This window comes from Danio rerio, chromosome 7 (genome assembly GCF_049306965.1).
Source record: "Danio rerio strain Tuebingen ecotype United States chromosome 7, GRCz12tu, whole genome shotgun sequence".
NCBI lineage: Eukaryota > Metazoa > Chordata > Actinopteri > Cypriniformes > Danionidae > Danio > Danio rerio.
The window spans coordinates 2,572,373-2,600,290 of record NC_133182.1 but is presented as its reverse complement, the minus strand read 5'-3'; the positions used below and the strand labels follow the sequence as shown (position 1 = coordinate 2,600,290).

The 27,918-nt window shown below is 37.0% G+C and overlaps 1 protein-coding gene across 4 annotated transcripts; it reads left to right on the top strand.

Moving 5' to 3' along the window:
* Window positions 1-116: 116 nt before the first annotated feature.
* Window positions 117-26,702, top strand: apold1b (apolipoprotein L domain containing 1b). 4 transcript variants are annotated; one of them, XM_005166634.6, is made up of 13 exons: window positions 117-411; window positions 7,550-7,600; window positions 9,974-10,018; window positions 11,310-11,384; window positions 13,681-13,740; window positions 13,970-14,011; window positions 14,124-14,168; window positions 19,353-19,415; window positions 19,651-19,725; window positions 21,213-21,252; window positions 21,583-21,634; window positions 24,482-24,896; window positions 25,093-26,702. In XM_005166634.6, the coding sequence occupies exons 2-13, from the start codon at window positions 7,565-7,567 to the stop codon at window positions 25,555-25,557; spliced, it is 1,413 nt and encodes a 470-aa protein (XP_005166691.2). In that variant the 5' UTR covers window positions 117-411; window positions 7,550-7,564; the 3' UTR covers window positions 25,558-26,702. The 4 variants fall into 4 exon arrangements, with proteins under 4 accessions (XP_005166691.2, XP_001920639.5, XP_068078601.2 ...); XM_001920604.9 differs by having other exon boundaries at window positions 7,553-7,600; window positions 25,093-26,588; XM_073907887.1 differs by lacking the exon at window positions 117-411 and adding an exon at window positions 7,369-7,469 and having other exon boundaries at window positions 7,553-7,600; window positions 25,093-26,588.
* Window positions 26,703-27,918: the final 1,216 nt, after the last annotated feature.

Genomic DNA, 27,918 nt, shown 5'->3' with positions numbered 1-27,918 from the left:
AAATAAAAAGTACAACATGCACTACTTGTTTGTGTGAACACGGGCTATATTCAAGCATGTGGGCTCATGTTGATGTGGGAAATCAGAGTTTTCCACCAAACCCGCCCTGATCATGTGCTTTTTCAAGGAAGAGTGTGTGATTTTACAGGAAAACAGGGGCAGATATTCATCTCTTCACACACTTGACACTGTTTTTAGAGCCGATTAGTTTCTTGTTTTGAGTTTTTTTTACGACACAGAGATTGCGGAGTCTCATTTCACAACCGGACATTAGCAAAACTTCTCGAAGAACGCCGAAATCTCCAGCTGTCTCTCTCTCTCTCTTTCTTTCTCTGTGTGTGTTTGTTTTATCGTTAGTTTGGGCGAGTGTTCAGGGAATCAGCACACCGCTACAGTCAGATCATTGTGAAGGTAAGCGCTGTTTATTGCGGTTTGCTGTGTAGAAATGAGGACGGGTTTGTTTGATGTTTAACATACTGCTTAGTCATTAATCTGCTTTAAGTTGAAAATCTCTGCAAGCTGTGGAGGTTTTGACTTGATTCCAGTGTGTGTCGAGTTGAAAATGTAAAGATATCTGCTTATAAAGACGCGCGCGCATGTTAAAGAAAAAAGTTTCTGTACATTCCTTCGCCTGAAGCGAAAGCGTGGACGCTCATGAATATTAATCACGCATTGCTGACGTCGCTTGAAATGATTGGTTCAGTCTTGTGCTTTATGAATATTGATAAGCCAAGCCTTTGCCCCAGGACATTTTTTTAACTCGTCATTGTTTACAGTGTAAGGCTCGTCCATTCAGTGTCCAGTCTGTCGTGTAAAGTCCGCCTGCGTCTGAAAGGCCTGTCTGACATTAAAAATACAACAAAATCCGGTTTTGTTGACCTTTTTGTTAAGTAGCGCAACGCATCAGTGACGTCAGGTTTACGTAACATCAATTGTCTTTTTAATTCCACTTGTATTTGTAACTTTTTCCTACAAAAACACCGAGGGATGATTATATATAATTTTTCAATATGTATTTTAATAAATAAGTTGTATTCGTGTTTAATAAAATACATTTTTGAAATAAAATATTTAATATATTTTGAAAATTATATTTCATTAAACTAAATCTATTTCTAAACATATTGTAGAGTGAACAAAATACATTTCCCACCTTGTAAATAATAACATCTGTATTATTTTAAGTATGTTTATTGGTTGAAATGCAGAAAAGATGTTGATAACTTTACGTGTGATCACATTATCTTGGATTGAAATATATGGAGGGTAAAATATATTTTAAAATGAGTTAAAATTGAAAAAAATTATATATATATATATATATATATATATATATATATATATATATATATATATATATATATATATATATATATGTATATATATATATATATATATATATGTGTGTGTGTGTGTGTGTGTGTGTGTGTGTGTGTGTGTGTGTGTGTGTGTATATATAAATATACATACATATATATTTGTGAGTGTGTATATATGTGTGTGTGTGTATATGTATATATATGTGTGTGTGTGTGTATATGTATGTGTGTATATATGTGTGTGTGTATATGTATATATATGTGTGTGTGTGTGTGTGTGTGTGTGTGTGTGTGTGTGTATATATATATATATAATTATAATAAATGTGTTTACAGGAATATATTTTCTAATTATTATATATATGTATATATATGTATATGTGTGTGTGTGTGTGTGTGTGTGTGTATATATATATATATATATATATATATATATATATATATATGTATGTGTGTATGTATGTGTGTATATATGTATGTGTGTATATATATATATATATGTGTGTGTGTGTGTGTGTGTGTGTGTGTGTGTGTGTRTATATATATATATATATATATATATATATATATATATATATATATATATATATATATATATATATAATTAGAAAATATATTCCTGTAAACACATTTATTATAATACACATTAAATATATTCCTGTAAACACATTTTAAAAATGTTTTTGCAATTTTTTTTTGGCCATTTTTTGTATAATTTGAAATATATATGTTTAAATATAGGAGGGAAAAAAGCAAGTCTTTATTTCTGAAGACTGATTTCTGGCTGTGTGTGCTAACTTATTTAGAGCTTTTCAATGAATATAAATATTATTCCACAGCTGCTGTAAATTTGTTTCTTACAAATTCCGTTTGCGTGTTAAATTAACTAATAAATATTTTACAGCACAAAATCTACATTAATTTTCTTAAATGCAAGTTAGTTTTTTGTTATCTGTTTATTTATTGTTCTTTTATTATTCCTCTTCGAGTCTGAAAGCTCATGCCCTTGCTTATGACCTCGAGTCACATAATCACTATTCATATTCATAATTAATATTAATGAGCTGAGTCTTGGTCATGCGTCAGTCAGACCTCACTGGGTCAGTTTAAAAATAGCAGAGTATTAGTTATAAGTCACCTTTCAGACATTGAGCAATCAAAATAAAGACACAACCAGCACAATACGACTAAACTCTGTGCTCCTGACAGCAGTGATTGAGGGTACTCTATACAAATGCTGGCTTGTTGTAACCAAAGTCAAATGTGGACAAACCCAACAGGTGGGTTAAAATATATCATTTTAATTTAATTGAAAAAAAAAAATGAACTAAATGCTTAGGCTTGTGTGCATTTGACCCAACATTGGTCTACAGTGACCCATTTATTTAGTGTAAACCTACTGACTAAAATGCAGGTTTGTTGTTATAGGCCAAACCCTATATATATATATATATATATACATATATATATATATATATATATATATATATATATATATATATATATATATATATATATATATATATATATATATATATATATATACACACACACATATATATATATATATACACACACACACACACTAGAGATGCGCGGATGGCGGTTACAGCCACGGAATCCGCGGATCGGGCGGATGACGTGACAAATAAAATTTTAATTAAATTCGGGCGGGTGGCGGGCGGTTGTACTGTTTTTGTACACATAGCTGGCGCACCAACGAAAAAGCCTAGGCTAGGACTGACTTTACAGAATGAGAGGAGGAATCGGATACACTAATTCTGGATGAAGTACAGAAGTATTCCTCTACAAACTTCCGTATAGACGGATCAGCAGAGGAAAATCTACTTTCCTTTTAGGAGAAACAAGGCAGTCATTCCCACGACTACAGCTCCCTGCCAAGAGAATTCTATGCATTCCAGCAACAAGTGCAGCGAGTGAGCGCTCCTTCAGTACAGCAGGGCGCATTAGAGGCCAGGCGCTCTCGTCTGAATGTTGAAATGATGTGTCAAAATGCGTTTTCTATTAGGCTACAATAATAATAAAAATGTACTGTACAGTGCGTTTCATTTAGGCTATTTATTTATTTTTGTCCCTGTGCGCCAATTGGAGACGGAGTTCACTGCTGATATTCTGAGAGGTTTATAGGGTGCTTCTCATTTCTTATTTGTGTATCCTCGTTTCCTTTCCTTGCTTTCTTTCCTCGTCTTTCCACCCCTATAGGATGCGAGGGAAGGACGCAAGGAAAAGACTTCAGGACCGAGGAATCGAATCAAGTGAAAAGACAAGTCCTCGTATTGTTTAGCATCACTTCAAAGCGTCAATTAATGCTGGATTTGACTTGCACGTTTGGATTAACTGCATGTCATTAAAGTCATTCTCTATTTTCTAATAATCAATAAAAAAACATTCATTTAATAATAAAAAGGAATAAGCCATTCAAATAAAGTGCTCAGTCAGCAGATGGCGGGCGGGTGCGGTTTTAAAATTTGGTCGAAAATGTTAGTGCGGATGGATGGCGGACGGATGATGAGTTTTATGATGCGGTTGCGGATGAAATAATAGCCCATCCGCGCATCTCTAACACACACACAACAGTTCTGGCTGGTTCTTGAATCTGATTGGCTGATAGCCGTGCTATATTTTGACAGTAACATCACACAAAGGCCTTTTCACCTCTGTGTATTACTCCGCCCACATACAGCGAGCAACAAGCAGAGACGCTACAGTTTGACAATTATTACTGCTGTTGGACAACAAAATGTACTTTTGAGGCAATTTATTGGAGAGTGTAGTTGTTTAGATTGCAACTATGCAGTTTATTTGTAAGAATAGTGCCTATTTTAAAATATTTACACTTTCTGAAAGAGCTCGTTGTGGCCATTAGCCTGCCATAGTGTAGTAGACCAAAGATGGTTGACATTGTCTATCCACAAGATGGCGCTAGGACCGCATAATAAGCCCTTGCTTAAGGCTGATTTATACTTCTGCGTCAAACGCCGGCGTATGCTACGGCGCTGACGCATAGCCCTTCGCCGTGGCCATCGGCGTCACTGACGTGCACCTCTCAAAAAATGTAACTACACGTCGCAACAACGCGTAGCACAAGCTCTGTGATTGGTCGGCTTGGTAGCGCTGACGAGTCTGGGCGGGACCGAGAGCCGCGCAAATGGCGCGAGCGATTGTTTACAAGTGTGGAGTCCCGTGAAGGAGCTCCGGATGGAAAGTTTTGTTTTGTGTTTACCTCATTGTCAAAGTTGTTGCACGTCTGCTGGTTCCTGCCCCAAAATGAGCGAGTTTGAGCCACTTGTACATCCCGGAAGTGTTCAGGAAACGCAAAAAAGCAGCGAAGAAACTCGACACAGAGGAACATTTACACCTCACTGCCAACTAGCGTTTCGGAAGTGTTAATGCAGACAGACAGAGACAGCGCGCAGAAGTATAAATGCACAGCCACGCGTGTTGCATGCGCCGTGGGTTACGCCGGTCACCTGACGCAGAAGTATAAACCAGGCTTTAGATTTAAACTGTTGTTTGTTTTCTTGAGCGCGAAGCTGAAAATCGGAAGCATCGCGGTTTTTAAGGTTGGACCGGATAGAGTCAATGAGAAGCTGCGAATAAGAAGCTGGATTCAGCCTCGTCCCTCCTTATCGCAAACACAACAGCAGTCTGGTGGCTGCGCTGCTTTTTTCACGGTTAATTATTGTGAAATTGTAACGGTCACTTGATGTTTGATAAGCATTATGTATAAACGTCCCCTTTAGGAGGACTTCTTCTGTGGTTGTTTTATCTTTAAGATGTAAGCACGCATGCATGGGAGCTCAGTTCAGTTCTGGCGAGCTCTGAGGAAAAGTGTGTGATGGTCGCTCTACCACTGTATTATTCTTTTAGTTCAATAATGTAACGTTTTATTTTGAGATGGATGTTTGAGTGGCTTTTCCTTTTTCCTACTGATTGTCGTTGACTGGCATGTATGTAGTCGACAGCACTTGGGAGGAACGCATAAAGGCCAATATGAAGAGCGAAATAGTTTGTCTCCTTTTTTTTCATTCCTTAAAGTCTCTAGGAAAACGCTGGGACACCTGGCACTCGTCACAATACCACAGGCAAGAGAGAAATACTGTAGACTGTAATAGGCTGTAGGGAGATATCTCTGTAGACTGATGGCATTTCATGTCACATTCAGCCTTATAATCTTACTATGTGAGCAAAATCAGCTGGTTTGTCTTCTCTAGACATCTTCAGAGAGTCATTCAAACACTAGCTCTACAGTGACGTTGGTGAATCAGTAACGGCTTCTGATGTTTTGACGTCAGCTGCAGATGTGAATGAATGGCGGAAGAAAGTAGTTCCTATACAAAAGTGTTTTAGACTCTCTGTGTTTGATTTTTATATTTATATACACAATTATGCCGTCAAACTGTTATATAAATGTATTATCACACTTGTAGCAGTGTTATATGGCTGTATATCAGCACTGGTGGGACGATAACGCACTTGTGCCAAGTCTGCCAACGCACGCCTTCCACCAGTGCTGATATACAGCCATATCGCACTGCTACTTGTGTGATATTGCTCATATATATATATATATATAGGGCGAGGCAGTGGCGCAGTAGGTAGTGCTGTCGCCTCACAGCAAGAAGGTCGCTGGTTCGAGCCTCGGCTCAGTTGCCGTTTCTGTGTGGAGTTTGCGTGTTCTCCTTGCGTTCGCGTGGGTTTCCTCCGGGTGCTCCGGTTTCCCCCACAGTCCAAACACATGCTGTACAGGTGAATTGAGTAGGCTTAATTGTCCGTAGTGTATGAGTGTGTGTGAATGTGTGTGTGGATGTTTTCCAGAGATGGGTTGCGGCTGGAAGGGCATCCGCTGCGTAAAAACATGCTGGATAAGTTGGCGGTTCATTCCGCTGTGGCGACCCTGGATTAATAAAGAGACTAAGCCGACAAGAAAATGAATGAATGAATGATGTAATATTTCAAATTAAAAATGTTCATTCAACACTGGGGGTCAAGTGTCAAATAAATGTCACTTGAAAATTAACCCAGCATTGGGTTTGATTTACGACAACCTATATATATATATATATTAAAGGGTGTCACGGTCTTCCAAATCCTCGATTCGATTACATTTTCGATTCTAAAGGCACGATTCGATTAGATTTTCGATTATGAATAATTAATTAATTAATAACGAATTAATTATTTGTAGCCTACCGTTTAAACTACCTGACCTGCATGGTCTTACCCATAAACAAATCATACAGTAAATGAATAAAGGCAAGATACACACATAATTAGAACCGTACATAATACGTACATAGCAGAGCTTGCAAATCTGTATTTTTTGTCGACAACACGAACGTTGTCAACATAACTCACTGGAAATCCAAAATGCTTCCACACCGGCGACTTCATTGAAAGAGGAGAGGGTTTAAGTTCTGTCGACGGGTCTCATGCTTCTGCAGTTTAACAAGCACTTCAACAAGCCTGTTTTTTCCCGCTTGGCAAGCCAAGCTGACGTGACATGGGGGCGTGGCAGCATCGACAATTCTACTTTTTGATTCAATAATCGAAGTTGAGCATAAATTTGACATCCCTAATATATATATATATATATATATATATATATATATATATATATATATATATATATATATATATATATACAGTATATACTGTATTTTTAAATAAAATTTATTTGAAACTTTTAAACTTAATGGTTTTGTTTGTCCACATTTAACCCAACGTTGTGTTATAATGACCCTTTTTTAAAGCGTAATGTGATCATAAACCAAACTCAATGTTGTATTATTATAATTTTTTGAAAATATACAATTAAATGAGACTTTTTACCTTAATGTGTTGGATTTATGCATATTTGACCCAACATGGGGCTACAACAACCGAGTGTTTTTTTTTTTTTTTTTTTGTTTAGTGTAAAGGATTATGTGTAGGTGTGTCTGCTGACTCTTATCTAAGTATTAGCTATTTCCCATTGAAGTGTTTACTCTACTATAGTACAGGCCTGTGTTTACTGTCCACTCAATAGTACAGAAACCACCATATAATAAGAGCTTTGACTGAAAGCAGAGGGTGAAAGGTGGCTCCATTGACCCACGGCAAACACAAACAGAAGATCCAGCTCAACCAGTCAGTGCAGTAATGATCGTCTCCTTAATTAAAGACTCATTAACCCTTCATTAACCCTCTATGCGGTTTGTTTTCTTCAGCAGGACGGACTGGGCATGCAGAGACTCAACCCTTTCAGATCTTCTCCACAGGTTTGGGCTTTTATTTATTTGTATTAGTGCAATAACATCAAAGCAAGTACAATGTATATGAGGCAGACGAAATAAATAAAGTACAAAGCATACAGAGGTGACGATTTATTACAGATTTTAAAAAACAAAACAAACAAAGTAAAAACAATAAATGTTGTTGTTAATAGTTAATCCTTTGTTGATGTTAATCCTTTTCTAATTGTTTTTTTCTTCAAAACAAAAATCAATTAAATAAATTCTTTTATTGTTTCATCTCATTTTATGCATTTTATCTTAAAACAATTAAATAAATAAGTAAATTTAGTTTTTAAATAAATTGTTTCTTTTTTTCGTCTTTTTATAGATCATTCAATATTATTTTCTAATGTATTTTTTTAAATCACAAAACAAAACAAAAAATACTATATATATATATATATATATATATATATATATATATATATATATATATATATATATATATTTTTTTTTTTTTTTTAAATCAATTGATTCGTTTTGTTTCAGCCTTTTTTTCCTATATCCCTCAAACGTCTTTTCTACTTTAAAAAACAACCAAAAAGAAATAAATACAAGTAAAAATGAATGAATTGTTCAGTTTTTAAGTAAATTGTTTCATTTGTTTTGTCGTTTTTCATTTATCACCTCCTTTTAATCATTTTGTCTTCAAACAAAAAAACAATTAAAAATACTAACAATTGTGTTGTTTTTTCATCTCCTCTTATGCAGTTTATATTAAAAACAATTAAATAAAGAAGTAAATTTAATTTTTAAATAAATTGCTTCTTTTGTTTCATCCTTTTATAGATCATTCAATATTGTTTTAAATTTTTTTCTTTAAAAATTCCAAAATAAAACAAAAAAACAACTAAAAATACTAAATATATTTTGTTATTTTTAAATAAATAGTTTTTTTTAAAGGGCCATGAAACCCCCTAGTTTTAGCAGGGTGTTTTCACACCTCTACTTTGGAAAAAGTCATAATAGTGGGCGTGTCCAGCTCTGTTTAGGGGGGAGTGTCGGAGGAACTAAAGTGGGATGGTGTGGGAGTGTCTATTTGGGCATGCGCGAGTTTCAGAGTCAAAACACACACACACAGGGGAGAAAGTGACTGTGTTTACATGGACATCTGTAGTCGAATTATTTGCCAAATTATTAAATGGTGGACTTTAACTGCAGTTTGGCTCTTTCATTCAGGGAATTCATTCAGTCCCTCGCGACAAACGAGATATTTGATTCGAGGATCTAATCTAAGTGTGTATTTTTCATGCAATGTTTAATACCGCACGGCGAATGAGAGAAGAAAAAAAAAACCCTAAAAACTTCACTGCAGGAAAGTTAACACTTCACGCTTGTTTTGCCAACACAACGTGGCGTCTCTGTCGTCTAAACACTGTGACAGTAATGAATATTAATGAAGTTGAACAATAGAGCGCGCTGATTGGTTTGAACCAAGTCTTACTCATGCATTAATGCATCACACTGTAAGACGTAATAAGACTCACTCAGGCACAGACGTCCAGTCTGCACGCTGGAATACACGCTATTATCTCATAGCTGTGACGCAGCTTCAAAAATTCGTTTCAAACCGGAAGTACGAATTTGCTTAAAATAACGCAAAAACAACCAATTTACACTTTTTTAGTGAAATATAGGTGTCTTAATAGTGTTTTTAGCAGTGTGGGACACATATACAACTGTCAACAGCTCAACACATGTGTTCTGGTGTTTTGTGACCCTTTAAACAACTATAAAACAAATGTTTTTTTGTTTTGTCTCTTTTTCTTATAGCACTCAATCTCCATTTTCTACTGAAAGTAATAATAACTAAATGAATTGTTTAGTTTTTCAAATAAATTTAGTTTAGTGTGTTTAGTCTTTTTTTTTTATATAGCACCTATATAACCACTTCTACTGTAAATGTTCATCTGATCTGACTGCTGGACTGTGCCATCATTGGGGGTGGGGGACAAATTTGGACGAATATAATATTTTAAATTTCAATTTTATTTGTTTGACCCTCACCATACACAATATAGTTTAGAGATAATATGTATACTTCTATGCATTTATTGGGGATTTCGTGAGACCTTATAAGTGGCTACTTACCTCTCCTATTGGTTAAATCCACTCCTTCCATCACAGAATATATTTACATTAAAAGGGTTTATTATAGCCAAAGTTTTAGACAGTTTGGCGCCATCTTGTGACTGAATACTATAGGTTAGTGCATACTCCATTCAGCCGTTTGTTGACCGTTCTTCCTTCCACAAGCTTTACATTTGGATAAAGAGTAAGTTATTACAGCTTATGTCAATGTTTTATGTCTAATATATATATATATATATATATGATAATAATATTTTCTCGTCCTAGAACTCATCAGTAACCACGTCATCGGTGAATAATGACAGCAAACAGGTGAGGTTTAACATGGTTTTTATTATATACAGCATTATAAGTAGCATTGTGGTGTTTTTTAAAATTGCTCATAATATTTATTTTATTAATTCATTTGCATACATCCAACTTGATATGCATAATTTATTTGCTTGCACTTCATTTTAATGTACAATTTGCAATATTAACAAAGCATTAGCTAAGACTTTTAGCTCAATCGACTACTAATTAGCTGCTTAATAATAGTTAAGTGGTAGTTAAGTTTAGGATTAGGGATGTAGAATAAGATGATACTCTATAAGTGCTACCGGAATAGATAATATCTTTATAATAGGCAGGGAAAACGCCAGTAGTTAATGGGGTGAATTGTAACTTAAAATAAAGAGTTTACAAGAATTTATAGCAACTGCAGCCTAAGACCGGTGACTCACTGAAGCTAAGCAGGGCTGAGCCTGGTCAGTACCTGAATAGGAGACCACATGGGAACACTAGGTTGCTGTTGGAAGTGGTGTAAGTGAGGCCAGCAGGGGGCGCTCAACCTGCGATCTGTGAGTCCTAATGCCCCAGTATAGTGAATGGGACACTATACTGCTCAGTGGACGCCGTCATTCAGTTGAGACATTAATCCGCGGTCCTGACTCCCTGTGCTCATTAATAATCCCATGGCACTTCTGGTAAAGTGTAGTGGTGTAACCTCAGTGTCATGGCCAAATTCCCTCCATCAGCCCTCCCAATCAACCCCATCCACTGAATTAGCTCTATCACTGTCTACACTCCACCTATAGCTGGTTGTGTGGTGAGCACACTGGTACCAATTGTTCTGTGGCTGCCATCATGTAACCCCGCCGGTCCTACGCCACCCATCCCGCTCCAAGCTGGTATCAAACTGGCGACCTTCCACATGGGAGTCGGTTGCTCTACCAAGGAGGCTAAAGACCATGGCCTCTAGCGTCTGCCTCTAGAGCACCTTTAGAGGTCAGAGGAGTGAGGTTTACCTGCACAGCACTTACTAGCTGGCCTCTGTGACAATCATCACAATGATACATCCAGCTGCACACTGGTGGTGGTGAGGAGAGACCCCCCCCATGATGTAAAGCGCTATGGGTGTGAATACACATGACATTACATCACATTTATTACAGAGCGCATACAGTCTATTGTCATCGTCTGCAGGGGGATGTAGAGCACGTAGTTGTTTGGTGTAGATGATTTAAAGACAGACCTGTGGATAAATGTCGGTGTTTGGGGATAATTCAGGATTCTGTGTTATTAAAGATATGAGTGTAAAAGTGTGTTTGTGGTGGTGTTGCAGGAATCATCTGTGTGCAGTTCCTCCTCCAGGCCTGAGGCGGCAGCAGAGAGCAGCAGAAACACTCCACACTCACAGGTCTGAATATCACACACAATGGCTGCGTCCGAAACCGCATATTTCCATACTATATAGTACGCTAAAATCAGTATGCGAGCCGAGTAGTATGTCCGAAGTCATAGAGTTCGAAAACCAGAATGCGAGAAGTACCCGGATGACTTACTACTTCCGGCGAGATTCTAGAGTGCGCATCACATGCATGCTGCGCTATCCCATGATGCCCGCGAGCGAATTCATAAATGGGAGTAAAGCAACGCAATTGACGCAGGTAGGTCACGTGACCATGACAAAATGACGGATGTAGTACGTCCGAATTCCATTCATACCTTTCACGTTCATACTGTATAGAACGCACTTTTCTAGCGGCCGAGCAGTACGTTTAAATTCAAATGCAGTACCTACTGAGTAGTAGGCTGTTTCGGACACAGCCAATAATTAATCGAAGACATTAGTGGTGCATCCCTGTTCTCATGCTTAAACTGCGTGCTAACTGTCTGTCATTTTGACGGAGAGAGTTGTAAAATTTCCGTCATAACTTATTATTGATTGTTGTGTAATTTGCAGACTTTCTGATCGCTTTTTTCATTCATGTTTTAATAATGAACTTGCACGACGAGCATACAGGCTAAACTATTCATTTATTTATTTGACAAATGAACAATAGCTCATATCTGCCTTACCTCATATCTTCCTCCTGCGTCGACCTGAACTGGTTGCTTGCCTGTGCGTGATCAAGTGCATCAAGAGAGACTGTCTTTGCCTCGGAAAGTCGACTTCTCATGAACAAAGACCGGATTTACTAGCGCCACTTCAGCCAGCGTTTTGCAGTTAGAAAACATTTCTATAAATAATATATATAATACAATAAATAATAATAAACCTTTATTGATTGCAAGAAAGAACTAATACTAAAAATGAAAAAAAAAATTTGTAGTGCACAATATAAAAACACTAAACCTGACCTCCTTGCTAGCTGCCACTTGGTTGGATTGTATTTTTGTCTGTTTGGTCTTCATTAGCCCCTTTCACACAGTGATACCAGTAAATATCTGGAAAATTTCCAGAACGACTTTACCGGTATATTCAAAAAAGCGCTGTTCACACAGGCGAGGACGTTACGGAAATTTTCAGAAAAGAGCATTCACACATCTATTCCAAAATACCGGTAAATTCTGACATCATTCACCACAAATGAGCTTTAAACGGCTGCGCTTGTATTTGTAAACATTTGACTAAATTACAAACACTGTGGATGATCAATATTGTGAACAACTTCGATGAAAACATATGGAGAATCACTTTCGCATGTCGAGATGTTCATTATATGTGTGTGTGCAGGCGCTCACGGCTGTTTTACTGGCACACGCAAAACTTGAAGGTAAAGAAACAACGGCTTATCATAAGCATCTCATCGATGATTATTTACACAGTTGGCATTAAGATGAACATATAAACGTGATCTTAACTATCGTAACTTCTAGCAGCTAAATGCGTCTGGGAAAATATTGAAAGGCTTTTATTCTCATAAACCACGCGGATGTGAATGCTTCTGACTGTTCGGATTGGTTGAAGTAGACGTCTCACGTCAGCACGTTCTAGACATGCACGCGCTCTTTCCGGCAATCTTCCTTCTGCATTCACACAGCGCAGCATTCCGGCAAATTACCGCTAATGTTACAACTTCTCTTTCCGGAAAATAGCCAGAACAAATTTACCGGTATTTTCAAAAAGGGCCTGTTCACACATACAACCTTTCCGGAAAATTGCCGGTAATTTTCCGGAAAGGTCTGTATGTTTGAAATGGCTAATGTCCACTGCATCACTTCCTCTTTTTTCACCTTTATTATTAATATCACAACTATTTGGCCGTTTAAAGAAACTTCTCACACTCAGCTGCTGTGAGATTTTTGCGACTGTCCGCAGCGGTGACAAAGAGGAGACAAAACAAGGGCGATCGCCATCAGCTGGACAGGAGTGGGAATTACAGTTAGCTACAAATTACAATAGATCCCCCTCAGCACAATCCATCAAAATGACGATCACCTTCAGATGTTTCTGTCACTGCTGAAAAAAATCCGTCAGTGACGGAAAATATTCGGTTAACGCGACCTCTAGTGCTTAGAGAAGGTAGTTTTTTTTGTGTAGACAGAGTACAAACTTTTAAATGTGTGTAACGGAAGAGTGTGGAGGCTTTGGGATAAACTATTTCCTCATTAATGGACTGTTCTGTTGCTTCGTTGCGAGCCTGTCAGTCGTTACCGGCTTCATTAGATCACGCTGTAGTTTACTGTTGATGGTTTCTTCTTTATTTCAGGATCCTGGAATAATCATGGGGATGATTCAAAGACTGAACCCCTTCAGGTTTTCCTCACCGGTACACACACACACTCTCACACACACGCTCGCTCACACACTCACTCGTTTTCTATTTGTCCCTCAAACATACAGAAAACTCTCAGCGAGAATCACACATTTACTCAGAGGTGTGTGTGTCCACTCTCAGCAGTATCGGTGTGTGTGTGTGTGTGTGTGTGTGTGTGTGTGTTGACTCTGCTCAGCAGTAAATGTTTGTCTGTTTCAGCATCTCTTCTTTCTGTCTTTAGATCAGGAGCAGTGATGAGCCGACGCTCTCTGCAGCGCACCAGGTAACACACACACACTCACTCACTCACACACACACAAACTCTGAGTAACGTTGCGCATCATCTTATTTCTGCCTATTGGTAAAGTGAAGTGTTTTCTGACTTTGTGTTTCAGGATCACAGTGGGATGCCAGATCATCATCTGAAGTCCTCATCTCAGGTATTACAGTGTGTGTGTGTGTGTGTGTGTGTGTGTGATAGATGTAGAGATTAACTGGCTAACAGCTCAAATATTTAGTCAGTTATGTGATGATTCAGATATTGATTCAAAAAATGTGACGATTTAAATACTAATTCAAATATATGATGATTCAGAGATTGATTCAAATATGTAATGATTCAGATATGTGATGATTCAAATTTGTGATGATTCAGATATTAATTCAAATATGGAATGATTCAAATGTTGATTCAAATATTTGATGGTTCATGTGTTGATTCAAATATGTGATGATTCATGTATTGATTGAAATATGTGATGATTCAAATGTAATGATTCAAATATTGATTTGAATGTGATGATTCGAAGCATTGATTCAAATGTTCTGAATTATACATTAATTCAAGTATTGATTCAAATATGTGATGATTCAAATATTGATTTAAATTTTTTATGATTCAAATATCGTTTCAAAATATGTGATGATTCAGATATGTGATGATGCAGATATTGGTTGAACTATGATAATTTAAACATTAATTCAGATATGTGATGATTGAAATATATATTCAAATATGTGATTCGGATATTGATAAAAAAAATGTGACGAGTCATTTATTGAATCAAATATGTAATGATTCATTAATTGGTTCTAATATACGTTAATTCAAATATGTGATTATTTAAAACATTGATTCAAAACTTTCACAATTCAAATATGTGATGATTCAGATATCGATTCAAATATGTGATGATTTAAATATTAATTCAAATATGTGATGATTCAAAACATTGATTTAAATGTTATGAATTATACATTGATTCAAATATTGATTAAAATATGTAATGATTCAGATATGTGATGATTCAAATATGGAATGATTCAAATTTGTGATGATTCAAATATGTGATGATTCAAATATGGAATGATTCAAATGTTGATTCAAATATGTGATGATTCATGTATTGATTTAAACATGGAATAATTCAAATGTTAATTCAAATATGTGATGATTCAGATATGTGATGATGCAGATATTGATTGAACTATGATAATTTAAACGTTAATTCAAATATGTGATGATTGAAATATATATTCAATTATGTTATTCGGATATTGATAAAAAATGTGACGAGTCATTTATTGAATCAAATATGTGATGATTCATTAATTAGTTCAAATATATGATGATTCAAATATGTGAATATTTAAAACATTGATTCAAAACTTTGACAATTCAAATATGAGATGATTCAAATATTAATTCAAATATGGAATGATTCAAAGGTTGATTAAAATATGTGATGATTCATGTATTGATTCAAACAGGTGATGATTCAGATATTGATTAAAATATGTGATGATTCAAATATTGATTTGAATGTGATCATTCGAAGCATTGATTCAAATGTTCTGAATTAAACATTAATTCAAGTATTGATTCAAATATGTGATGATTCATTAATTGGTTCAAATATATGATGATTCAAATATGTGATTATTTAAAACATTGATTCAAAACTTTGACAATTCAAATATGTGATGATTCAGATATTGATTCAAATATATGATGATACAAATATTAATTCAAATATGTGATGATTCAAAACATTGATTTAAATGTTATTAATTATACATTGATTAAAATACTGATTAAAATATGTAATGATTCAGATATTGATTTAAATATGTGATGATTTAAATATTGATTCAAATATGTGATGATTTAGATATGTGATGATTCAAATATGTGATGATTCAAATATGTGATGATTCGCATATGTGATTAATCAGATTTTGATTCAAATATATGATAATTTATGTATGTGACTGTTTAAATATTGATTCATTGATGTGACCATTTACATTTACATTTTGATGTGACCATTTACATACAGTTTAAACACTTGAGTGGAGTGTTCTGTGTGTGCTTGTGTACTCAGACTGATAGTTTACAGTCTAATTATTGCGTAAGTGCCTTGATAAAATAATAATAAAGTTAGCACTGATGTTGTCTGAGGGAAGGATGAGCTCTGTACAAGCACTAAACATGATTTATAGCTCTCCGTCCGTCTGTCTGTCTGGATGTTTAAGTACATGCACTTAAAGAGGTGCTGTACTGTAGGTTAAATATGCAGTTTGTCAGAATAGACATGAGTGTGAATGTTTGTGTGTGTGTGTGTGTGTGTGTGTGTGTGTGTGTGTGTGTGTGTGTGTGTGTGTGTGTGTGTGTGTGTGTGTGTGTGTGTAAAAGACTGCTGACAGACTGTAAACTATCACCGTCTGACATTTACACTGGTGTTAAGTGCAAACAAAACATGTTGACTTGCTCATGGTGATTGCTCAGCATTGCTTCAAAAATTTATTCAAATATGTGATTTTTCAAATATGTGATTTTTCACATATGTGATGATTCAGATATGTGATGATTCAGATATTGATTCAAATATTTGATTATTCAGATATGTGATGATTCAGATATTAAATTAAATATGTGATGATTCAGATACTGATTCAAATATGTGATGATTCAGATATTGATTGAAATATGTGATGATTCAAATATTGAGTCAAATTTATGATGACATATATATAATGAGTCAGATATATGATGATTCAGATATTGATTCAAATGAGTGATGATTCAAATATGTGATGATTTAGATAATGATTCAAATATGTAATGATTCAAAAATGTGATGATTCAGATAGGTGACGAATCAATTGTAGATTCAGATATGTGATGATTCAGATATGATGATTTAAAAATTTATTCAAATATGTAATGATTCAGATATGTGATGATTCGGATATAGATTCAAGTATGTGATGATTCAGATATTGATTCAAATATGTGATGATTCAGATATTTAATGATTCAGGTATTGATTCAAATAATGGATAATTTAGATATGTGATTATTGGATATGTGATGATTCAGATATTGATTAAAATATGTGATGATTCAGATATTGATTTAAATATGTGATGATTCAAATATTGAGTCAAATATATGATATATATAATGATTCAAATATGTGATGATTCAGATATGTGATGATTCAGATATTAATTCATATGAGTGATGATTCAGATATTGATTCGAATATGTGATGATTCAGATATGTCATAACTCAGATATTGATTTAAATATGGAATGATTTAGATATGTAATGATTCAGATATTATTTCAAATAGTTGATGATTCAGATATGTGATGATTCAGATATTGATTCAAATGAGTGATGATTCAGATATGTGATGATTTAGATAATGATTCAAATATGTGATGATTCAAAAATGTGATGATTCAGATATTGATTCAGATATGTGATGATTATGATATTAATTTAAATGTGATAATTCAGATATGTGATGATTTGGATATTGATTCAAAAATGTGATGATTTAGATATTGATTCAAATATGTGATGATTCAGATATTAATTTAAATATGTGATAATTCAGATATGTGATGATTCAGATATGTGATGATTTGGATATTGATTCAAAAAAGTGATGATTCAGATATTTTTTTAAATATGTGATAATTCAGATATGTGATGATTCAGATATGTGATGATTTGGATATTGATTCAAATATGTGATGATTCAAAAATGTGATGATTCTATTATGTGATGATTCAGATATGTGATGATTCAGATATTAATTCAAATGAGTGATGATTCAGATATTGATTCAAATATGTGATGATTCAGATGTATCATAATTCAGATATTGATTCAAATATGTAATGATTCAGATATGTATTGATTCAGATATTGATTCAAATATGTGATGATTCAGATATTAATTTAAATATGTGATAATTCAGATATTTAATGATTCAGGTATTGATTCAAATAATGGATAATTTAGATATGTGATTATTTGGATATGTGATGATTCAGATATTGATTTAAATATGTGATGATTCAAATATTGAGTCAAATATATGATATATATAATGATTCAAATATGTGATGATTCAGATATGTGATGATTCAGATATTAATTCAAATGAGTGATGATTCAGATATTGATTCGAATATGTGATGATTCAGATATGTCATAATTCAGATATTGATTCAAATATGGAATGATTCAGATATGTAATGATTCAGATATTGTTTCAAATAGTTGATGATTCAGATATGTGATGATTCAGATATTGATTCAAATGAGTGATGATTCAGATATGTGGTGATTTAGATAATGATTCAAATATGTGATGATTAAAAAATGTGATGATTCAGATATTGATTCAGATATGTGATGATTCAGATAATAATTTAAATATGTGATGATTCAGATATGTGATGATTTGGATATTGATTCAAAAATGTGATGATTCAGATATCGATTCAATTATGTGATGATTCAGATATTAATTTAAATATGAGATAATTCAGATATGTGATGATTCAGATATGTGATGATTTGGATATTGATTCAAATATGTGATGATTCAAAAATGTGATGATTCTATTATGTGATGATTCAGATATGTGATGATTCAGATATTAATTCAAATGAGTGATGATTCAGATATTGATTCAAATATGTGATGATTCAGATATATCATAATTCAGATATTGATTCAAATATGTGATGATTCAGATATTAATTTAAATATGTGATAATTCAGATTTGTGATGATTCAGACATGTGATGATTTGGATATTGATTCAAAAATGTGATGATTCTGATATGTGATCATTCAGATATGTTATGATTCAAATATTGATTACAAATTGTGACTATTCCAAACGTGCCTTTTTAACTTGCTCTGCTGATGACACCCAACTGATTCGACAATTGCTGTACTGTAGTTTAAAGCTTAATGCCTTCAAAGTTTAGAGGACAAATTCAGCTGAAGCCAAAATGATCAGCTCCTAATTTACTAGTTTTATAAATATTCCCCAAGAGATGTTCAACAGTGCAGTATCCATAATATATTTCTTCTTTTATTCCAGTTTTACTGGAATAAAATAAAAAAAAATTATAAACAAGTATATATATATATATATATATATATATATATATATATATATATATATATATATATATATATATATATATATATATATATATATAATAAGAGCATGTGTAGAGGAAGAGTGTAAGCTGCAGGTTTAGTTGCAGTATGGGGTTTTCATGTCATTTTGTGCTGTGATTTCAGGCGTCTGATGGAGGAGACACAACAGATGAAGCACACAAATCTATACAGGACGAGGACACACAGGTGTGTGTGTGTGTGTGCGTGTGTGTGTTTCCTGTAAGGGAGGAGGGTATAATATACAGTGTCAACAGTATAAAAACAAACACAACATATGGATTGTTTCCTCTATTCGCAAAAACAAACCTGTGTGTGTGTGTGTGTGTGTGTGTGTGTGTGTGTGTGTGTGTGTGTGTGTGTGTGTGTGTGTGTGTGTGTGTGTGCGTGCGTGCGTGCTTGTGTGTGTGTGTATGTGTTTCAGATCAGCTCTGATCTTCAGTCTCCTGAATCAGATGCTGGTGTGTGCAGTGAAGCGAGTCCTCTAGAAGATGAAGAGGTGTGTTCAGATCCTCACTCACTCACTTATTCACTCATTAAATCATTTGTTCACTCACTGACTCACTTACCCACTCACACTTTTACTCACTAATTCACTCACATTCGTTCACTCGCCCACTTGCTTAGTCATTCACTCACTCATTAAATCATTTATTCACATCCTCACTTGTTCACTCATTCATTAGACTTTCTCACTCACTCTTTCACTCACTCATTCACTCTCACTTACCCACTCACTCACTCACTCACTTACTCACTCACTCACTCACTTACTCACTCACTCACTCATTGAATCACTTCCTTACTCACTCATTCATTCACTCACTGATTCACACTCATTCACTCATTAATTCACTCACTCACTCACTTACTCACTCATTCATTCACTCATTTACTCACTGACTCACCCACTCACACTTTTACTCACTCATTCGCTCACATTCATTCACTCGCCCACTTAGTCATTCACTCACTCATTAAATCATTTATTCACATCCTCACTTGTTCACTCATTCATTAGACTTTCTCACTCACTCACTTTTTCACTCTCACTCACTCACTCACCCACTCACTCACTCACTCACTCACTCATTGAATCACTTCCTTACTCACTCATTCATTCACTCACTCACTGATTCACACTTATTGATTCACTCATTCACTCATTGAATCACTTCCTTACTCATTCATTCACTCACTGATTCACACTTATTGATTCACTCATTCACTCATTGATTCACTTACTCACTTACTCATTCATTCACTCATTTACTCCCTGATTCACTCACTCACTCAATCAATCACTCATTGAATCACTTTCTTACTCACTCATTCACTCTCACTCACTCACTGATTCACTCATTCATTTATTTACTCACTCATTCATTCACTCACAGATTCACTCACTTATTCATTCACTCATTGATTCACTCACTTACTCACTCATTCATTCACTCATTCACTCACTCACTCACTCACTCATTGATTCACACATTATTTCATTTACTCACTCATCCACTGTCACTTGCTCACTCACTCACTCACTCACATACTCACTCACTGATTCACTTTCACACTCATTCACCCTCTGATTCATTTAAACACTCATTCACTCACTCATTCACTCACTCATTCACTTACTCATTCTTCCACTCACTGATTCACTCACTCAGTCAGTCAGTCAGTCAGTCACTCACTCACTCTCACTCACTCACTCACTCACTCCCTCACTTATTCACTTATGCACTCATTCACTCACTCATTCACTCACTGATTCACTCACTCACTCACTCACTGATTTACTTATGCACTCATTCACTCACTCATTCACTCACTCATTCACTCACTGATTCACTCATTCACTCACTGATTCACTTACTCAGTCAATCACTCCCTCACTCATTTCATCCCCCATTCTCTCACTCATTCACTCAGATGACCTCAGTCATGTTCATATGATGAGAGTTGTGTGTTCTTCATTGGCAGGATGAGGAGGGTCTGCTGGCCTGGTGGAGAACAGTGGAGGGTGATTTTACAGCTTCACTCCAGTTTTGACATTTTTCACAGCAGTTCCTTTAATGTTTTTCTTCTGGGGAACGTCGTTCCTATGTCCAGCTGTTTCTTTTAGTTTGGTTGCAAATAAAGCAGCTTTAAATCACACTTTAAGCTAAATACTAGGATCTTGCAAAATATTCTGCACTGTCATCATGGCCAACGACCAAACTGTTCAAACTATTATGTTTATCATGTTGTATTGAAAATAAATCTGTTCAACAACACTTGGGAAATAGTCAAATTTCAGGATTGATAATAATTTTGTCTTTAATTGTATATTTGAATTTATTTTATTCCTCAGGTTGGAGTGAATGGAACGAGTCTGAACAGTTCAAAGAGGAGGACGGAGAACGGTGAGAGTCATTTACTTAACTTTTTTTTGTATTTAAATTTTCTTATTATTTTACATTTGTGATTACATCTTTTTTTTTTAAGAAAAAATATTTTCTGCAGTCAACTAGACCTGTGAACCTACACTTGTCGCACGGTTCGGTTCGGTTACGATTATCATACCATCGATTCGGTTCAATTCGATATTTTGGTGCATCACGGTGCATTGGTGGTGCTTTTCATACACAGTTTTATATTTTTTTTCACAGCAGCAGTTCTTGTATTAAAATGTATGAATATATTAAAGTTTATATACTATTTGTAATACAATTTTGTCATTTAATACAAACAGTCAGATATATAAACTGTAACTTTAAACAACACGAGCATTTAGCAAATAATATAAGCAAATATAAATATCCAGCTCAATTTCTGATACCTGTCTAGTTCTCTTAAACCTCTTTGATTGGTCACACCCTCAACAAAAACGGTTGCGATTGGCTTTTGTGCGCTGCGCTCTTAACAGATGAGTGTCACTGATAAGCGGCAGGCGGCAGCGGCGATCACAGATGATCCATGATAGACACGGTGGAGAAAACTCTGCAGACACGCGCTCATTTCTGTATCCAGAAGTAACGCTGTAAAACAGCCGAGAGGAGGAGAAAAGTCACGCCAAGAGGTCAAAAGGGCCACTGTGTGTGCGCGTGTGTGTGTGTGTGTGTGTGTGTGTGTGTGTGTGTGTGTGTGTGTGTGTGTGTGTGTGTGTGTGTGAGAGAGAGAAAGAGAGAGAGAGAGAGAGAGAGAAATGGAGTACTTTCACTCTCTCGATCTCAGTGGAATAGGGGCTTTTAATGTAAATGTCAGCGAAAGACTGATCCAGCAAACACACACAGTGAAATTGTGCACAGTTTATGAGTTTTAAGTAGTTAGAGCGGTGTAATACTCGTGCTCGCCTCCCTCACGACCGATGTAAATGACGTCAGTAATAACCGGTTATAATTATTACTGAACCGATACAGAATTGTCCGCGTCTGCATTGCGTTGCACCAAAGAAACGATTAATTTTGACACCCCTACAGTCAACCCTTCAGGCCTCGGACCTGTCTCTCTGTGCCCCTTAAGAGGTGGCAAGAGGCATGGACCACTCTATGGTGGCAATGTAAGGGCATTTGTGGCTAAATCAGTCTGGTATGAATGAAGAGGACAAACGCCTCTTCCTTGATGCCGCCATATCACACACTGGACTCTTTGGTGACTCAGTTGATCGAGTTGCCAAATCAGCGTGTGAATAAAGGTGGTCAAGCTCCTACAGGTTGGACCATCCTCAGCTGCAAGACATTTCATCTGCTCAGCACAGAGCTGAGCAGGAATGAGTGCGCTGCATTTTGCCAAAAAAAACAAAAAGCCAGGGGGTGACAGAAGGCAACGCTCTCAGGAGACCTGAAGTCTGTTTCATACAGATGGTCCATGGTCCTAGGACTATTGTTGTGAAACGTGGCTTTTCTAGGAAGTCCTTACAGTAGTAGGACTTTTGTGGATAACCAATTATCAGTACTGGATTCTTCCATTTGACCTAACACTCTCACCCCGCACGTTTACTGAGGTAGTCAGTGTGGCACTACTTCTGCTTTGGCTACAAAGTATTCATATTCTCCATTATCTCAACAACTCGCTCATCTTAGCCTAGTTGAGGAAGTTAGCGATTCAACATCAAGGTGTTGTTCTCACTCACATAGAGAAGTTGGGGCTGCAGCTAAACCTAAAGAAATAAGTACTTGTTCGAGTGCATGATTTTTAGTTGCATCATGTGACTCCACAATGGTGCATGCATGTCTGTCCCCTGCTGGAATCAAAGTTATTTGGTTAGCTGCAAAGGGAGTCAAGCTTGGCCAGTAAAGTTTCAGGGATTACTATGTCTTCTTGCAGCAGCCTCAAATGTGATTCCTTCTGTATATGAAGCCACACTAGTGGAGACTTAAATTCAAGGGGTTTTGTCTGAGGGGAAATCCATTCCGCATGATCAAGGTCTTGCAGCGTTACCTGTAAGCTTTGTCAATATGGAAGAAACCCTGGTTTCTGTCCTAGGGTCCTCTGTTGGGAGCAATATTTCAGCGCACAGCACTGACAACAGGTGCCTCATGAAAGTAAGATAAGATAAGATTCTCATCCAGAGAGACCTCTTGACTAAGGCATGTAGTGCATCCCCACTCACTTGGACCTGTGGAAGCTGTGGGTGTGGCCTTTAAAGGGGCCTACCTGGTAAATCTTAGACTGTCAACTAAGGTAGTGTGAGGCTGCTTGGGATTTGTTGGTAGTGCTTTGGACCCTTTAAGGATTTGTCAGAAAAGTTTCTGACTCTTAAGACGGTCTGTTGGCCATTACATTCCTCAAGAGAGTAGAAGATTTGCAACCGCTAGCTCCCTCTTGTTTGGAATTCTCATCTGTTGTCGTGAGAGCTTTTCTGTACCCCAGGGCAGGATATGTTTCAAGGTCTCCACTGAGGTGGTACGACCTACAGTGTTGCAGGCGTTTAATCCTCCACCTTTTATGACACCAGATGAGGAGTGCCTAAATCTGTTTTGCCCAATGCAGGCTCTAGAAGTGTACGTACATCACACATCTAGATGGCATAATAAATTATGACATATTTGGGATAGCCTTCCCATTGTGTCTCCTAAAGAGAGACCCAGCACAAGTTCCCTGAGAGGGAACGTCTCAGGTTATGCATGTTACCATGGTTCCCTGAAGGGAACAGATGGCTGCTTCACTTTGCCGTACTTTTTCATGCCTTGTGCATTTTGTTTGAGAGGTTTTAAGCTGAAGTTGTTTTACTTTTATGTCAGTTTTATACATATTTATCTCTCTCTCAGTGCTATCGAAGCGGCTGCGAACCGCGTCTTCATGGCGGCAAAGCTGTTTGTTCACCTGTTCCTCCAGCGGGAGGCATCTCTGCAGCAGCGGATCCAGGATCTGCGAGCGTTAGCGGATGCAGCGGACACTTTCCACAAGCGTACGGTGACTGCAAGTGTGGGAGGGGGGGTGGCGAGTGTCGCAGGCAGCATCACCACGATCACCGGACTGGTTCTGGCACCCTTCACCTTCGGCACCTCCTTGATTGTAACGGCGGTAGGCATTGGTGTGGCGACCGCCGGAGGAGTCACCTCTGCCTCAGCCAACATCACCGACACAGTCCACTCCAACACCGACCGCAAGAAGGTGGAGAAGATGATCCAGGACTATCAGGGGGAAATACACGACATCAAAGAGTGCCTGGACTTCCTGCAGGTCAGAGGTCATTCTACATTCGTACCAAATGCGTTTATCCAATGTGCTACTTTTTATATTGTTTTCTATTGTAAACGTGCTTGATGGACATGTGTGACCATTACACTCGCGTCTCAAGTGTTTAAATGATAATAATAATACTAAAGTGAAGCCCATTAGTCACCGGGAATTAACATTTTATGGGGTTTTTGTGCAGGCCGGTATGGAGACTCTGGAGCAGTGGAACTTCGAGCAGTACGTGAACAGCATCTCCAGCAAGGCTCTGAACCAGAATGTAAAGCACGTGTTGAAGGAGGGCGGGAGAGCTGGAAAAGCTCTCCTGGTGAACACCGAGAGCCTGATAAATACGGTTCAGGTGCTGAGCGTAGCCGGAGGAGCGGCCAAAGCAGCGCAGGTCATCAGCGTCACCAGCGGGATCATGTCCGGACTCTTCCTAGCACTCGACCTCTTCTTTCTGGCTCGCGGGTCTATGGAGCTACGCAGCGGAGCCAAGACGGAGTTCGCCAAACGCATCCGGGAGGTGTGCGGAGAGCTGGAGGAAGGCCTGAAGGAGCTGCGCAGAATCCAGAGCCAGCTTGAGAAAACCATGAGTGGAGTGCAGATCCAGGAGGAGGATGACGAAGACGAAGAAGAGCAGTCAGAACTGAACACTGAGGAATGAACGGTATCACTTTAGTGCATCTCAATCAGATCCATTGTTTAGTAGTCAGTGCACTGATCAGGGAATCAGACATTTTAAGTGCTGCATCAATTGCAAAATTCTTTCAGTGAGCTGAAACATGTGTCCTGAAAAGTCCCACAATGCACTGTACAAATCCTCGATACACACTATGCACGCTTAATGGAAGTTCGGAAGCGCAAAACATGAATCAGGTGAACCATCATCAAACGTCAAATGAGAGATGTTGTCATCAAAAAAAATAAATTATTTATTTGTATTTAACATAGCTGTTGTCACGATACTGAATTTTGGTACCAGATACAGGGACCTTGGAGTGTTTTAAAGCTGTGAAGATCAGCTGGTCTGTTTATGAGCTGACATATGAGGATCCACTGATGAATCGACTGTTCTTTAGTGCTTTAAAACGCCCCAGTGCCTCAGTGTCTCTAGATACACTTAGTAAACAGCGGTGAGTTTAGTGAACTGATGACCGTCAAAGCCAATCACAGTCATTTCTGTTGAGCACTTGAACACAATGGCAAATCAATGGTGTTTAAGAACGCGCTCAACAGCTCAAATGTTAGCGGGAAATAGATGCTTATTTTCAAGCTCAGTATTGATCGGTACCGAATTCCAGTATTGGCAACACTAAGCTAGACAGGTGGTCACACTTTATTTTGATGGTCTGTTTGTTGAATTTAAGTTACATTGCTACTAATTCTCACTAGATTATAAATAGACTGTTAGGTTGGGGTTAGGGTCAGTGTAAGTTGAAGTGTACTTGTAAAGTTTCTTATAATCAGTTTCAAGAGTTCACCCTTAAGCCTGGTTTATACTTCTGCATCAAGTGACCGGCGTAACTCATGGTGCAGGCAATGCACGCAGCTGTGCATTTATACTTCTGCGCGCTGTCTCTGTTGCTCTGCATAAACACTTCCGAAACGCTAGTTGGCAGTGAGGTGTAAATGTTCCGCTGTGTCGAGTTTCTTCGCTTCTGTTTTGGTTTTCCTGAACACTTCCTGGTTGTACAAGTGGCTCAAACTCGCTCATTTTGAGGCAGGAACCGGCAGACGTGCAACAACTTTAACTATGAGGTAAACACAAAACAAAACTTTCCATCCGGAGCTCCTTCACGGGACTCCACACTTGTAAACAATCGCTCGCGCCATTTGCGCGGCTCTCGGTCCCGCCCAGACTCGTCAGCGCTACCAAGCCGACCAATCACAGAGCTTGCGCTTCGCGTTGTTGCGACGTGTAGTTTCATTTTTTTGAGAGGTGTACGTCAGTGCGAAGGGCTATGCGTCAGCGCCGTAGCATACGCCGGTGTTTGACGTTGAAGTATAAATCAGCCTTTAGCTGGTGATTGATCATAAAGTGTGTTTGGCATGCTGTCACGGGAGAGAGCCCTGTGCTCATGAGATCCTCGAGTCCGGGGCTCTCTCCCGTTGTAGGGGAGCTTGAGCTCAGGTAGGTCTCGAGAACTCCCCTGCTTGACATGGCATATAGGAATTATGAATTACTGTGGATAGATATGATGCCGATTTAGTGCTCTTCTATGGTGTCAATTTGGTTTGGTCAATTTACTTATGTCACAATTCTTGCCTGTGGGAGGAAACTGCACACGAGCACAGGGAAAACATGTAAACTTTACATAGAAATGTCGATTTGGCCAGGTAAAGACTTAAGAGTAGCGGTGGAAGGGGGGATTTTTCAACACGAGGATGGCTAAGGTAAGACACTCTGGTTATATATAGTGAGTTAGGCTTCGTCTGATTGGTGAAACATACTTTAGCTAATGCGGGACCGGCTGCACCCAATCATGAGCACGTTGGAAACAATCTCGCAAACAATGGTTGAAATGTTGCTGGTATATGAAACAATCATAACCTTAAGCCAAAGGAAAATGAATGAATGCATTTCATTCACTCCAATTCACAAGCATGTGCAAGTGCCTTTCCATCTGTCTCCCTATTTAAAAGCCTTTTAATGGAAACAAAAAATGAATTAACCCTAACCTAACGACTTACTAATACTCCAATAAGAATTAGTTGCAATGTAACTTAAAATCAACAAAATGGGTTAAAAGGACCATCAAAATAAACTGATACTGAATAATGTAATTAATATATATTAATTAATAATATATGTTAATAAATAATATGTATTAGCAACAATAAGTGGCGACAAAAAATGCCAACAAAACTAAATAAGAAATGACAACAAAAAATATGTACATTAAAAAAAAAGTTTATTATAATTAATTATTTAGGCAATAATTGCTAATGAGCTGTTAAATTATTAAAGGTGCACTATAGTTGAATTTGACAACAAGACCCGCCCCTTTTTGATATCTCCACTATA

What these genes read in the sequence shown, in the direction of transcription:
- apold1b (XM_005166634.6), top strand. Translation starts at nt 7,565, where the DNA reads ATGCAGAGACTCAACCCTTTCAGATCTTCTCCACAG. An exon ending in CTTTCAGATCTTCTCCACAG is followed by an intron (nt 7,601 to 9,973) that starts GTTTGGGCTTTT and finishes TTCTCGTCCTAG; the next exon opens with AACTCATCAGTAACCACGTC. An exon ending in CCTTCAGGTTTTCCTCACCG is followed by an intron (nt 13,741 to 13,969) that starts GTACACACACAC and finishes TTCTGTCTTTAG; the next exon opens with ATCAGGAGCAGTGATGAGCC.